Raw genomic sequence first — 15471 nt, 5'->3', positions numbered from 1 at the left:
GACACCTCCCACATTGACATAATTGAAGCTGTTGGGATAAAAATTGATTAAACAAACAACATGGCCTGTCCCGGCTAGCAGTTTCATTTAATGGCAGTTGTAACGTGAGCTACTCGTCACAAAATTTTTTTTTTCTTTTGGAAAATAATTCACCAATTTGAAAAAAACAGCTCCCATCATTGATTGTTTTTTGGATTCTTTACTGTTGTTCTCTCGTTTTTTTACTGGAAGATACGAAGCTAATTGGAAATTATAACTTTGTCATTACCAAATTGTTCACATAAGCAGATCAACTTAATATTTTTAGTAAATTAATAATAAAGCTTTCATATTATTGACCATTTAATTATAAACAAGAATAACTCTCCATTTCCAAGAAATTTCTAATTCTTGACTCCTATTAATCAACCTTCATTTCTACACCGGCTGTGGTCAAGTTTTTTAAATTAATTTCCTGAATAACCCATTTGCATAATTGTCTTCTTTTTCAATCTCTCTCTCTCTCTTTGTCCCTCCGTCTTATGTCCAAAGTAAATTGGACAGCCACCAATACATTTTGTTCTTACCAAAAAGCTTTAAAATTTACCATAAATCCAACATCTTCTAAGCAAACAGTTCATTGACACATAACCAGAAAACTCCCTCTTTCTTCTCTCGCTCTCTCTTTCCATCTCTCAAATTCTTTCTATTTAAACCCCATTTCACCATTCTCGTTATTATTCTCATTCTCCTTCTCGACACACCCAAAAATGGACACCCCATACCATCATCTCCATTCACCACCACAATACCCTCCCTTGCTGCCGGAGGAGCAGCCCTCTGACGCCGGACCTCCGGCGAGTCACCGGAAACCCTTCAAGGGTTTTGCCGCAATCCTTGCCTCGGTCATTTTCCTCCTATCACTAGTCGCATTAATCATCAACCAAACCCAAAAACCGCTGCCATCGCAGAACAACATCGTTCCGACGTCAAAACCTACGTCGTTTTCGAATCCGGAGCCACGAGGCGTGGCCGAAGGCGTATCAGCAAAGTCAAATTCTCATCTTCTGCGTAATATTAAAGGGTCATATAATTGGACAAACGCAATGTTTACCTGGCAAAGGACTAGCTTCCATTTTCAGCCTGAGAAAAATTGGATGAATGGTAGGTGCAACAAATTAAGAGATTTCATGAATCACGTGATTTTTTTAATTATTAGTTTAATGACTTTCCATATTTGGTACTTAAGATAAGATTCGTATATTTTTTTATTTGTCACTTTATGTTGCACACGGGCTTAATCTTTCTGGGTAGCACCTTTTGTTAATTTTATAATTGATTTTCTGATTCTTTTTCTTTTTGGCTTGTTCTACTGATTAATTCAACTTGTGCTCCTTGGTGGGGGATTCTGGGTGATTCGGCTTCAGATCCTAATGGTAAGTCTTCTAATTAAGTGTTTCTCTGTCTAGCAAATTATTTATTTAGCATTATTGTTATGGGATTTTAAGGATAAATTAAACTTGATTTGATGTTATAATAGTGAAGAATGACGCCAAAAGAACCAGCAATGTGTGTTTGGGGGTGATATGAAGTTTGGTCTGGGACTCTAGGTTTGTTGCTTTCGTTGTTTTTTGTTTTGGAATAGTAATAAATGCATTGGGCCTGTCTGACTAGGAAGACGTTATCTGCTCAGAATTGACATGCTCCTCAGCTTGCTCCATCATCAGGCTGATCATAATTGATAAGTCATTCATCAGTGAGGTCTATAATTTTTTTTAAAAAAATTATTATATGATTTATCATTGATGAGAAAGTCTTAGGTAGTGCTGAGACTATCCAATACTTTCTTTCAATTTATTAATGCACGTCGCATTAGTAAGAATGAAAATAATGAGTCATATTATCATATAGTCACTCTGATTTTTTCATTACAAATTCTAAATCTTTCGATACAAAAAGTGTTCATAAATAAGTTAGGAATAATATTAGACTTCTAAATAATTTCTTAGTATTTTTATCTCAAGCACTGACGTGGTACTGATTTATTGGATGATCAGTTTAAAACTTTAAAAACTTATTTCTTCCTTATCTCATTATCTAATAAATGAATGTTATATAATTTGAAAGTGTAAGAATAAAGATTCTATTTTACAAAGTATGATATTATTCACAGGCACTGCTAGTAACGTTTGCCATAGAAACCTCTATCTACCCACCCTATACTTGATAGTTTGTGGCACTATTTTACAACTAGGGTGACTTAAAAAGCCGAAACCCCTCAATCCATTACATAAGTCCTCACAGAAATAAAGTTTAGAATTTCAAATCTAATGTATCAAACTCAAAGTTCTCATTTCAGTAGCAATAAAATTTCAAAATTTGCATTTGCTTGGGACAGAAGAATACAAGGGGCTGGATCACGTGATTACTGATGAGTCCATGGGCGTGTATGCTGACTCGAAAGCAACCAAGGCCATGTATTTTTCGGTAGCTAGTGAAATTCTCTATGCTTTGTCTGCGGCTAGGAAATGAACAAGTAAGAATTAATTAATAATAAAATGATGTTACAATAAACGGAAAGAATTGATGAAGTTGTAGGCCAATCAAATCCAGGTACAGGAACGCACATGGCTTACCTGGCATGAAAATATTGGACTGTCAGTGGGGCCCCCCTATGATACGACCTTTTTGTTTTTTTATTTGGAGTATCATTCGTCTTGTCCCATGATATAATTATTCCTTCTTCATTTGATGTCTTTGGGTGAAATTATTATATTTAAGAAAAAAAAGTTACCAAAGAAATTGAAGTCTGAAATGGCACTATCAAAATTAACTGTAACTATAAGTTTAGTAAGGATTATCGTGTAATTGATTATTTTGAATTAAAATAGTAATTAGTTTGGGTTCTGTTTAAATATTAGTGCTCTTACTTACAAAAAATAAAATAAAATGTATAGTTCATGATTGTTGGATAGCACGTGGTTAAATCTCAAATGTGTAGGAATACTTTTTCTCTTGGCTACCATTTGTGTGACGAAAATTCTATGATTGCAGGTCCATTATTTTATAAGGGATGGTACCATCTGTTCTATCAATACAATCCTGATTCAGCTGTATGGGGCAACATTACGTGGGGCCATGCTGTGTCAGCGGACCTGATTCACTGGCTCTATCTCCCAATTGCGATGGTCCCCGATCAGTGGTATGATATCAACGGTGTGTGGACGGGGTCCGCCACGATCCTTCCCGACGGCCAGATCGTAATGCTTTACACTGGGAGCACTGATAAATCAGTGCAGGTGCAAAATCTTGCATACCCGGCAGATCCCTCTGATCCTCTCCTCCTTGATTGGGTCAAGTACCCGGGTAACCCGGTTTTGATGCCCCCACGTCACATTGGACCGAAAGACTTTAGGGACCCAACAACTGCATGGGCCGGGCCTGACGGAAAATGGAGGCTCACAATTGGGTCAAAAATTGGTAAGACGGGTATTTCACTTGTGTACCAAACGACCGACTTCAAAACTTACGAGCTTTTGGATGAGTATTTACATGCGGTTCCGGGTACGGGTATGTGGGAATGTGTGGACTTTTACCCTGTTGCAATAAACGGGTCAGTTGGTTTGGATACATCCGCCACTGGTCCGGGAATTAAGCATGTGTTGAAGGCTAGTTTGGATGATACAAAGGTGGACCATTATGCAATCGGGACCTATAACCCGGAGAACGACAAGTGGACACCCGATAACCCGGAAGAGGATGTGGGTATCGGGTTAAAGTGGGATTATGGGAGATACTATGCATCGAAGTCATTCTATGACCCGTACAAAAAGAGGAGGATCGTGTGGGGATGGATAAATGAAACTGACACTGAGTCTGATGACTTGGAAAAGGGTTGGGCATCTGTTCAGGTACAATTCTTGAATCTTGAAAATGCAAATTTTATTTTTTTTCTCCATATTCATTTGACAAAGCAAGTACATAATTTCTTTTATTTTGTTCAACATGTAGACCATTCCAAGGACTGTGTTATATGACAACAAGACTGGAGCCAACGTAGTTCAATGGCCAGTTGAAGAAATAGAAAGCTTGAGACAGAACAGTACAGTGTTTGAGGAAGTAGTTGTTGAGCCTGGATCAGTAGTGCCACTGGATATTGGCGTGGCCACACAGGTTATATTACACACCATCAGTCTCAAATTACTTGTCACATTAATTTGGTTACTCATATTCTGAAAAAAATGTATATTGGCATGCAGTTAGACATATCTGCAGAGTTTGAAACTGAGTTATTGGGATCAGGAGCTCCGGAAGAGGGCTACGGATGCAGCGGCGGCGCCATTGACAGGAGTGCAATGGGGCCGTTTGGGCTGCTAGTCAATGCACATGACTCACTTTCTGAGCTAACACCAATATTTTTCCGTTCCTCTAATACAACGAAAGGAACGAACACTTACTTCTGCGCAGATGAGACTAGGTTTGTTTGTTTTGAATCAGAACTTATACCATTTGATTGCCCTTTTGAAGTATCAAACAGAATATGTAAATGTTTGATATGAATGCAGGTCATCGTTGGCTCCTGACGTTTTTAAACAAGTTCATGGAAGCAAAGTTCCTGTGATTCAAGGTGAAAAATTGTCAATGAGGATATTGGTAAGTCATATTTGGAAAATTATGTCACAAGGGTCTGCTTAGAGTGCTTTAAGTGATGAAGATTGAGCACTAGAATCTTATGAATTACAAAAAAAAAATTGTTGATTCAGGTCGATCATTCAATTGTGGAAAGCTTTGGCCAAGGAGGCAGGACAGTCATAACATCGAGAATATATCCAACAAAGGCAATTTATGGAGCTGCAAGGTTATTTTTGTTCAATAATGCAACTGGGGTGAATGTTAAGGCAACTCTCAAAATATGGCGGCTGAATTCTGCCTTTATTCATCCTTTCCCATTGGATCAAATTTAAAAAAAAATATTTGTAAATCCATTTGAGTCGATAGTGTCAAAGTTCTTCAGTGCTGGTGGTTGCCACAATTGAGTAATTCTTGAGGCAACCAACTATATTCATTATTTATTCTGTTATTTAATTTTTTGGTAGTGCTGCAATGCAATCAGTTCTATGTTTGTAAGTATGCCACTTTCCCATTCATTTTGAGAATAATCCAATTATTGATATTCTCTTAGCCCCTGTTCTTGCAGGGTTTTTCTCCTTTCAATCTCTCTGGAGCACATAGCATACTGTTCTTGCAGAAATTTGTTGACATGACTACACCAGCATCGTTAGCTACCTCTAAATTACTGTGTCATTTAGGTGTAATTAAAAAGATTTTAATGGAAACGGATATGCGGCACAGACATTTTAGATAATTTTTGAAAATACAAAGATTAACGGAATAATTGGCTCCAGAGAAGCATTTACCTTAAATGGAAAAATTATTTTAAAGCTATGAAATTTTGTTTCATCCAAACGAACTACTCGATCTATATTTTTACTCCGACTGAATTTTGGTTTCATTTCATACTTTAATTAAATTATTTATTAAAACCTCTATAATTTAATATTCAATAAATTAATAACCTCTATCATATAATAATTTTTTGTGATCTCGACTTAGGTCAACAAGCTAAATTAATAGTATTGATAATTTAATAAGATAATATTTTTAAAAAAATTCTTATATAATTTTGCGGTCCTATTCATATCGTAAATTACTTATTTGCTGAAATTACAAATATAATTGTTATGATATTTTATTAAATAAGATATGACTCTCTTACTACTTGTTTTTGTTCTTGAAATTGAAATAAAGTTGGATCTCATCTTTAATTTTGCTTATTGCTTCATTAAGTTCAGGGGTTGAATTTTGAAATTGAAAGAATTTTATTTTATTTTTTGTTATTTTATTTTATATTTAGTGGACTTATTCATTTTTAATTGATTAGATTGATAAAATACAATAATTTTTTAGTTAATCAAAATGCTTGTTCATTGAATTGCATAGACTATCTATAAATTAATATATTATTAATTTATTGATTAATTAATTTCTCTTTAAATTAATAGGTTTTGTAGGGTCATGACACTATTTATTTATACAGATTTTACTATATAATGATGAAATGTTAAATTCTGAAAAAAAAATTACTTGAAATTAATTTTAACTTAAAGTTGAAGAAAGGTGATATGATATTGTAGTATATGACTCCCAATTTATCGAGTGATGTACTAGCTGGAGCCTTACCATATTGATGGATGTGAACAAACATTGGGATTTATGCACGTAGGAGAAGAACTTGAATACTTGAGAGAGGGCCCGGGGCCAATTGAAAGTCAAGATTGGCCTGCCGAAATTAATATCTGGCTTTTAAGTTGCAGGACTTTTCTTGGCAGTTTTATTAAGAGCAATATATGCACTTTCTGAACTTAAAAAAAAAAAAAACTGAGTTTAAGCCGCGAATGGCTATGCATCTTTGTCTGGTGTTGTTGCAGATTATTGTTTTGCAACTCAGGCCGATCAGAGCATCAGAAAAATTTCTCTGTCCAACTGAATGTGGCAACGTCAGCATCAGCTATCCCTTCGGAATCGGAAAAGGGTGCCACTTTGACAAGGGTTATGAAGTAATCTGTGATAACTCTTCCGGCTCTCCCAAAGCTTTACTTGCCAGCGTCAACAAGCTAGAAATATCGGGTTTTTCTCTTTTTTCCATGTTCACGGTTGAAGTCAATGTTCCTGCAATTTCTTTAAACGGCGGTGGGAAGAACAGGACAAGCAATAATATGATAGAGAACCAAGGAGGTCAGCAAGGGTCCACAAGCCTAACTCCAGATATGAGGGGTTTGTTTGAACATTCGTAAGAGTCTCATGCAGCCATGCATGTGGTCATGCATGTTGCATGCAATACCATGCTAGACTTATTTACGTATGGAATAAAGAGTAGTTGTTTGTTGGAGCAAGCCAAGGAAATTACCACGTCAAAGCCACGTTGCGGATCATGGGGAGAATCAAATCAAGTGGGATTCTATTTATGTTTCTAGTTTGTTATTTAAGATTGTTTAAATTGATTTTAGCCGTGAGTTGTGGCTACAAATCATTAGTAGTGTTTGTATTAACTACTATAAATAAGCTCCAGCAATTAATAAAAGGTTTATCTAGAAAATTATCTTAACTTACTATTCGTGGTCGTTCTCACCATAAGAAGAGCAACGTATACTTAGCCATTGTTGAACGTTTCTGATTGGGACCTATCATTGGTATCAGAGCGCATAGGATCAACAATGACGACGAACAAGGAGCGAATTGAACGTGTTGAAGCAGAGCTCGGAAGTATGCAAGATAGCATGCAGCGGATGGAGATGGGCATTAACGATAAATTGCATCACTTGGAAGAAGTGATCAGCAAATTGGCCGATTCAATTAGTGCATCTAAGGGAGTATCGAGTCATCATGAGCACGCAGCATCATCACAGCCTAGAAGAGAAGAGAGTGGCATGGAACGACAACAGTTTCCATCAAGATTAGCCAAGCTTGAATTTCCACGTTACTCAGGTGATGATCCCACTGAGTGGTTTAATCGTGTAACCCAATTTTTTGATTACCAGGAAACAACCGATGATCAAAGAGTGGTGTTAGCATCCTTTCACCTCGAGGGCGAAGCCAACCAGTGGTGGCAGTGGTTGCGTAGGGCATACCAGGAAGACGGACAATTAGTAACTTGGAAAGCCTTTGTTGAAGAACTATGGGCTCGCTTTGGACCGACGGAATGTGAAGATTTTGATGAGGCGCTCTCACGAGTTAAACAGACCAGTTCACTCCGAGACTATCAAAAGGAATTTGAAAGATTGGGCAATCGGGTGCATGGATGGACACAGAGAGCGTTGGTGGGGACTTTTATGGGTGGACTCAAGCCTGAAATCTCAGAAGAAATACGCATGTTCAGGCCAAAGACATTGAAGGAAGCAATCAGCCTAGCTCGGATGAAAGATGAACAACTCACACGCCGAAAGAAACTGATACGACCAACCTTCAACAGCCGTGCACCAATAACACCGCCGGTCACCAACCGAAACTCACCAGTCGTACCTTACAAGAGATTGTCATGGGAGGAAATGCAGCGTCGGCGTGCACAGGGCCTTTGTTTCAACTGCAATGATAACTTTACAGCAGGCCATAAATGTACAAGGGCTCAACTCTTGATCTTAGAAAGTGAAACTACACCAGGAGAAACTACCGAGGAGATTAGTGAAATCACTCGAGGCACTAAACAAGAAGAAACCGATGATCCCGAAATTACCTTTTATGCCTTAACAGGATGGACAGCACCACAAACGATGCGAGTGATGGCAAGGATCGGGCCCTATGAGATTGTGGTGTTAATTGACAGTGGCTCTACACATAATTTCATTAGTACACGCCTAGCCAACTTACTTCAATTACCGATTGAACCCACGGCAGCATTTTCAGTCCGCGTTGCAAATGGGGAAAAATTAACGTGTCAAGGGAAGTTTGAAAAGGTACAAATTCTAATCCAAGAAATTCCTTTCTCGCTAACTGTCTACGCATTGCCAATAACAGGATTAGACATGGTGTTGGGAATACAATGGCTTGAACAATTGGGAACTGTGGAGTGCAACTGGAAGTCCCTTACTATGGCTTTCAATTGGGAGAATAAACAACGACATTTACAAGGGATCAATCCTCAGTCATTACAAATAGCTTCCGTGACAGAGATCAGTAAGGAGATTCGGCAGGGACATGAGATCTTTGCAATATGTTTGCACATGGAATCAGAAGAACCTACAGCACCCGCAAGCATGCAAAAGCTATTGACAGATTATGCTGAGTTATTCCAAGAACCAACACAGCTACCTCCTAAACGAGACATCGACCACTGCATCACACTTAAGGAAGGAACCGAACCCGTCAATGTCAGGCCATACCGCTATGCTTACTTCCAAAAGGCGGAAATTGAGAAACAGGTACAGGAGATGTTAGATTCGGGATTAATAAGGCCAAGCACTAGCCCTTTTTCCTCACCGGTATTATTGGTTAAAAAGAAAGATGGAAGCTGGAGGTTTTGCACGGACTATCGAGCCCTCAACGAAGTCACCATTAAAGATCGGTTTCCCATCCCCACCGTGGATGACATGCTCGACGAATTATATGGGGCTGCCTATTTTACCAAGCTGGATCTACGGGCCGGTTACCACCAGGTTCGAGTCAATCCTCCAGACATTCATAAGACGGCATTTCGCACTCACAACGGACACTACGAGTATTTGGTGATGCCGTTTGGGTTATGCAACGCGCCGTCGACTTTCCAAGCCATAATGAATTCCATATTCCGGCCTTATCTCAGGAAGTTCATTCTTGTTTTTTTTGATGATATATTAATTTACAGCCCTTCTTGGAGTTGTCATTTGGAACATGTCAAACAGGCTATGGAGATTCTAAAGCAACAAAAGTTCTTTGTCAAAGTTAGCAAATGCATATTCAGTCAACAGGAGTTGGAGTACCTTGGGCATATCATAACTTGTCATGGAGTCAAGGTAGATGAAAAGAAGATCGCTGCAATGATGTCTTGGCCTAAACCACAAACCATAACGGAGTTGCGAGGGTTCCTTGGCCTAACCGGGTACTACCGCAAGTTCGTACAAGGCTACGGCGTGATAGCTCGACCCCTTACCAATTTACTCAAGAAGGGACAATTTAGTTGGAATGAGGAGGCAGAGGAAGCATTCAACAAATTGAAACAAGCCATGACTAGCACACCAACGTTAGCAATGCCGGATTTCAGTGACACATTTATTATTGAAACAGATGCCTCTGGGGAAGGAATCGGTGCCATCCTGCAACAAAAAGGGAAACCCATTGCTTATATGAGTCGAGCCCTTGGAGTAACAAAAAAATCATGGTCTACTTACGCCAAGGAGATGCTAGCAATTATTGAAGCAATTCGGATGTGGAGGCCATACATACTGGGACAGAAATTCATAATCAAAACTGACCAGCGGAGTTTGAAATATTTTTTGGAACAAAAAGCCGCTACACCCGAGCAACATAAATGGCTGGCAAAATTGATGGGGTACGAGTATGAGATTCAATACCGTCCAGGCTCTGACAACGCCGCTGCAGATGCTCTTTCACGACGTCCAGACAGTCCTACACTTAACTACTTGTTTGTGCCGCAGGTGACTCTTTGGGAAGAAATTAAAACGGCTGCCAAGGAAGATGAGTACATGAGAAGGATTGCTAAGCTTGCCCAAAATCAAACAGCAGGACCATATTTCTCACGGAACGGTTTAATGTTTTTTAAAGGAAAAGTGGTGATTCCATGTAAGTTACGTGAAGCACTATTATTTGAGGCACACAACACAAAAGTAGGAGGTCATTCGGGAGTCTTACGCACATATAAACGATTGGCACAACAGTTTTATTGGCCTTCGATGTTTCACTCGGTTCAGGAATATGTCAGTAAGTGTGAGGCTTGCCAACGCACCAAATCCACAACTCTCAAGCCAGCAGGACTCCTTCAGCCGCTACCCATTCCTTGTCAAGTATGGGATGACATCACATTAGACTTTATTGAGGGCTTGCCGTGTTCACAGGGCAAAAATACAATCTTGGTGGTGGTCGATAGGCTTAGCAAATCAGCCCACTTTATGTCTTTATCCCATCCATTCTCAGCAAAAACTGTAGCGGAAAAATTCATTAATGGAGTTGTAAAATTGCATGGTATGCCTAAGTCTATAATTAGTGATCGGGATCCAATCTTCATAAGCAAGTTTTGGCAGGAATTTTTTAAGATGTCAGGCACACAACTGAAGATGAGTTCAGCCTATCATCCCCAAACCGACGGTCAAACAAAAGTGATCAACCGCTGCCTCGAGCAGTTTTTACGGTGTTTTGTTCATCAATGGCCACGTAAGTGGCATGAGTATCTTCCATGGGCCGAATTCTGGTATAACACCACCTATCACGTGTCCACAGGCATGACGCCCTTTCAAGCATTATATGGCAGAGAACCGGCAACCGTGCCGATATACCATGTGGGCACTTCGCCTGTGCATGAGGTTGATAAAGCCTTATTAGCAAGGGATGAATTGCTAGCAAAACTTAAAAAGAATTTGGCAGTGGCAGCAAATCGAATGAAACAAGTAGCGGACAAGCACCGGCGAGATGTTGAATTCCAACAAAATGATCTGGTATTCTTGAAACTTCAGCCATACCGCCAAAACTCTGTCTTTAAACGGGCACACCAGAAGTTGGCCAGCAAATTTTTTGGACCTTATCGGGTACTTGAGAAAATCGGTTCCGTCGCTTATAAGTTACAGTTACCAGAGGGAGCACGAATTCATCCTGTATTCCATGTCTCTTTGCTCAAGAAGGTGGTCGGTGAAGTCCCTCATAACAGCAGCGAGCTGCCTCCGATTGATGATGATGGTGTGATTATCCTTGAACCTGACTCTATAGTTGACACACGATGGCTTAAGAGAGGGGGTAAATTCATTGAGCAAAGTCTAGTTCGATGGAAGAGGTTACCATTGAGGAGGCTACTTGGGAAGATACGGCGTTAATTAAACAGCAATTCCCGTCTCTAACCCTTGAGGACAAGGGTCATCTTCCAGAAGGGAGTATTGATAGAGAACCAAGGAGGTCAGCAAGGGTCCACAAGCCTAACTCCAGATATGAGGGGTTTGTTTGAACATTCGTAAGAGTCTCATGCAGCCATGCATGTGGTCATGCATGTTGCATGCAATACCATGCTAGACTTATTTACGTATGGAATAAAGAGTAGTTGTTTGTTGGAGCAAGCCAAGGAAATTACCACGTCAAAGCCACGTTGCGGATCATGGGGAGAATCAAATCAAGTGGGATTCTATTTATGTTTCTAGTTTGTTATTTAAGATTGTTTAAATTGATTTTAGCCGTGAGTTGTGGCTACAAATCATTAGTAGTGTTTGTATTAACTACTATAAATAAGCTCCAGCAATTAATAAAAGGTTTATCTAGAAAATTATCTTAACTTACTATTCGTGGTCGTTCTCACCATAAGAAGAGCAACGTATACTTAGCCATTGTTGAACGTTTCTGATTGGGACCTATCATAATATTGGTAAAGGCGTCATCGACTTATCAGGTACCCCCTTCACCTTTTCGTCTGGCAATAGATTCATAGCCATAGGCTGTGATCGGGAGAATGATTCATCCGATTTTGGTGGATGCCTGTCCATTTGCACTTGTGATCCTACTCTCTACCCTGCTTGCTATGATTCCCTATGCCCCCTTCCTCCTCAGGTTTTTATTGCACAAACATACATCGATTCTGGAAACATTCCTCAGAAATGCCAGTCTGGTTTCGTAGTTGAAGAAGATTGGGTCAACCACAATTACCTGACAAATCCTCATGATTTGAAAGATCAACCACAAGTTCCTGCAATGTTGAACTGGGGAGAAAAGAAAGGCAGCTGTGATGAAGAATATAACTCACATTCTATTTCTTGTAATTTGCAGAAAACACGTTGTTTAACACAATTAAGCTCAGGCCATGTATGTCTTTGCTCAAGTGGTGGCAACTATAGCCTAGAGAAAGGACGCTGCTCAGGTACAAACTGGTAAAAACAGAGGTATTCCAAAAGCATTGTTTCTTTTTTATTCACATGTTCCGTATGTGTATAAACATGAGCAATAAGTGAATGGAAAAGGAGAAAAGATATGCTATTGAACCAATCAAGGCTGTTTCATTAAGAGTGATTTTGTCAATTGATATAGTATTCATTCATAGATGGTGAAATAGTTAAATAAGTAATTCTGTGAGTTATGAAATTTATCATCCAATAGATAAACGGAAAATTTTTATTTTTTAAAACATTAGTTGGGATACTTGTCAATGAGTGAAGTTTTGCAATTACTCTTAACTATGAACAAAAATGGCGGAATTTGATTTAGTTGAAACCATGATTTAATTTGATGTTCTCTTTTTTTTTTTTTTTTTTTTCTTTTTGTCTTTTGGCGTTGTGCAGGTTGGTTGATTTGTAATACCTCAAGCGGCTACAACTGCTCCAAATGTCCTGACGGTTATGCCTCAAATCCTTTACCTGATCCTTTTGCCGATGATCTTTGCAAAAAAGTTTTCATCAAATCTCGCAAATCTCGGGTTAAAGCTATTATTATAGGTATGCACATCAGTTCTATTTTATACTCGAGTAATGATACACATTACAAATTTTTTATCCTAAATTTAATCCTAAATAATGTGTCATTAATTGAATGGTTGCTAAGTTTTTACAAGATCTAAATGAATGAATTATATCGTCTCACTAAATATTTGATGAATACCACATCATTTTGGATAAGTTTTTAGAATAAAAAATTTAAAATGTGTAACAGTACTCTTATATACCCTTTAGCTCCTACCTCCCTACAAAGTGAATTCGTGTTTACAACTAAAAAAAGCTACTTATAAATGATCTCCATTGTGTGTGTTTTAATTATTGTACTCAAGCGCTGCAGGTTGCGGTAGTGGGCTGGGATTATTCATTCTTCTCATTGGAATGTGGGGGCTGCGCAAGTTCGTGAAAAGAAGAAGAGAAATCAAGCTCAAGCGGATGTTCTTTAAAAAAAATGGTGGTTTATTATTGCAGCAACAATTGTCTTCTAATGAAGGTAATATTGAGAAAACAAAATTGTTTACAAAAATGGATTTGGAAAAGGCCACTGACAATTACAATGCCAATCGAATTCTTGGTCAAGGAGGCCAAGGCACCGTATACAAAGGAATGTTGGCTGATGGAGGAATTGTGGCCGTTAAAAAATCTAAACTAGTGGATGAGAGTAATGTTGAGCAATTCATCAATGAGGTGGTGATTTTGTCTCAAATTAATCACAGAAATGTTGTTAAGTTGTTGGGATGTTGTTTAGAGTCAGAAGTTCCTCTTTTGGTCTATGAATTTATTCCAAATGGAACTCTTTATCATTACTTACATGATCAAACAGAGGAGTTTCCAATCACATGGGAAATGCGTTTACGCATTGCTATAGAAGTCTCAGGTGCTATGTCTTATTTGCATTCAGCTACATCTATTCCCATTTATCATCGAGACATCAAGTCTTCAAACATACTTTTAGACGATAAATACCGAGCCAAAGTTTCAGATTTTGGGGCTTCTAGAACTATTAAGGTTGATCAAACTCACTTGACCACACGAGTACAAGGAACTTTTGGATATCTAGATCCAGAGTATTTTCGGTCAAGTCAATTTACTGAAAAAAGTGATGTATATAGTTTTGGAGTAGTTCTCGTTGAGCTTTTAACTGGACAGAAACCTATCCGTTCAACTGACGCTGAAGAAGATAGAAGTTTAGTGGGATTTTTTCTCCAAGCAATGAACGAGGACCGTTTGTTTGAAGTTCTTGAAGCTCGAGTTCTCAAGGAAGGCAAGGAAGAAGAGATTATCACTGTTGCCATGCTTGCAAAAAGATGCTTAAACATGATCGGGAAAAAGAGACCTTCAATGAAAGAAGTAGCATTTGAACTAGGGGGTATTAGAGCATCAATTGGATCTTCCAGTTTGCAGCACAACTGTGAAGAGATTGATTTCGTGGGTGGTGACAATACTAGACATTCCGGAGCTGATTACTCTTCCACCGGGTCAATTTTAAACAGTGTTGCTTATTCTACAGATGCAGACCCTTTAATTTCAAATTAGTGGTGAAAAAAAGAGAAGGTTTTTCTACTAATGTATGTATTTTTATTTCATAAATGAATAAAATTGTGGAATTTCACAATATGCTTCTCGTATTCTTTACTGGTTTTTACTTCAGAATAAAACACGTACAGTTTGATGTTTATTTGTAAGGGATAATGTCAATAAAGAAATAAAGGAAAGGCAGATATATTCCAGTAAGGCATGACCAGATATGTAGCATATAGTCGATTTCTAGAGCCCTTTTTTCCGATTTCATACTGCTAAGTAATGCTTGGAATTATCACAAAATGAATGTATAGCATGTAAATACAAACTACATTTTGCAAAGGGAAGCATGGAATCTATAATGCACAAGTAATGAAGGTAAAGCAGCAAACAAGACGAGTAGAGAAACCACAAAACCATAACCTGTGCCTGTGAAATCGAAGGGTTCATCATGCACAACATGTAACAAAAGCCAAATTTCAGTTCATAATTAGATTCTAAAGAATGAACATTGGATTTTTACTCAAGGAGTGAACTGTGATGCACAAACTCCGGTAGGAAATTACCGATGTGTTCTTCTGAGGGATTATGGCAATTGGGCATGGTTTGTAAGAATATTTCACAAAAATAGTACGTGAGTAGTTTAATACACCAGATGTTTGATGAAATAATACACTGAAATAGAGCGATAAAACCTTCGGAGGAAAGCGCCGCACGGGGTGCAAATTCTAAAATTTAAGAATAAACAGGGGCATGTTAAAAGGGGTAGTGCTATAGTTTTGATGGCAAAGTTTCAATATAA

At 38.5% G+C, this 15471-nt stretch overlaps 2 protein-coding genes across 6 annotated transcripts; both read left to right on the top strand.

Moving 5' to 3' along the window:
• The first annotated feature begins 718 nt into the window (after positions 1 to 718).
• LOC102628296 (beta-fructofuranosidase, soluble isoenzyme I-like) lies at positions 719 to 5193 on the top strand. 2 transcript variants are annotated; one of them, NM_001288945.1, is given in 7 exon segments: positions 719 to 1143; positions 1407 to 1415; positions 3034 to 3890; positions 3991 to 4152; positions 4239 to 4456; positions 4545 to 4632; positions 4743 to 5157. In NM_001288945.1, coding segments are annotated over 7 exon segments (1929 nt in total). In that variant the 5' UTR covers positions 719 to 749; the 3' UTR covers positions 4944 to 5157.
• Positions 5194 to 6145: 952 nt separating this feature from the next.
• LOC102628003 (wall-associated receptor kinase-like 2) lies at positions 6146 to 14882 on the top strand. 4 transcript variants are annotated; one of them, XM_052433531.1, is made up of 5 exons: positions 6743 to 6757; positions 12090 to 12115; positions 12490 to 12580; positions 12999 to 13151; positions 13489 to 14882. In XM_052433531.1, exon 5 carries the CDS (start codon positions 13530 to 13532, stop codon positions 14682 to 14684), a length of 1155 nt encoding a protein of 384 aa, XP_052289491.1. In that variant the 5' UTR covers positions 6743 to 6757; positions 12090 to 12115; positions 12490 to 12580; positions 12999 to 13151; positions 13489 to 13529; the 3' UTR covers positions 14685 to 14882. The 4 variants fall into 4 exon arrangements, with proteins under 4 accessions (XP_006490107.2, XP_052289491.1, XP_052289492.1 ...); XM_006490044.4 differs by having other exon boundaries at positions 6146 to 6757; positions 12090 to 12580; XM_052433532.1 differs by lacking the exon at positions 6743 to 6757 and having other exon boundaries at positions 12089 to 12115.
• Positions 14883 to 15471: the final 589 nt, after the last annotated feature.

The sequence above is a fragment of the Citrus sinensis genome, chromosome 9 (genome assembly GCF_022201045.2).
Source record: "Citrus sinensis cultivar Valencia sweet orange chromosome 9, DVS_A1.0, whole genome shotgun sequence".
In the NCBI taxonomy this organism is placed as follows: Eukaryota; Viridiplantae; Streptophyta; class Magnoliopsida; order Sapindales; family Rutaceae; genus Citrus; species Citrus sinensis.
Note: the sequence above shows the minus strand (reverse complement) of the source record. Positions and strands in the feature narration are given on the sequence as shown.

What these genes read in the sequence shown, in the direction of transcription:
- LOC102628296 (XM_052433047.1), top strand. Translation starts at nt 2,411, where the DNA reads ATGAGTCCATGGGCGTGTATGCTGACTCGAAAGCAACCAAGGCCAT. An exon ending in TCGAAAGCAACCAAGGCCAT is followed by an intron (nt 2,457 to 3,033) that starts GTATTTTTCGGT and finishes CTATGATTGCAG; the next exon opens with GTCCATTATTTTATAAGGGA. An exon ending in AGGGTTGGGCATCTGTTCAG is followed by an intron (nt 3,891 to 3,990) that starts GTACAATTCTTG and finishes TTCAACATGTAG; the next exon opens with ACCATTCCAAGGACTGTGTT.
- LOC102628003 (XM_006490044.4), top strand. Translation starts at nt 6,387, where the DNA reads ATGCACTTTCTGAACTTAAAAAAAAAAAAAACTGAGTTTAAGCCGCGA. An exon ending in AACAGGACAAGCAATAATAT is followed by an intron (nt 6,758 to 12,089) that starts GATAGAGAACCA and finishes CTATCATAATAT; the next exon opens with TGGTAAAGGCGTCATCGACT. An exon ending in AGAGAAAGGACGCTGCTCAG is followed by an intron (nt 12,581 to 12,998) that starts GTACAAACTGGT and finishes GGCGTTGTGCAG; the next exon opens with GTTGGTTGATTTGTAATACC.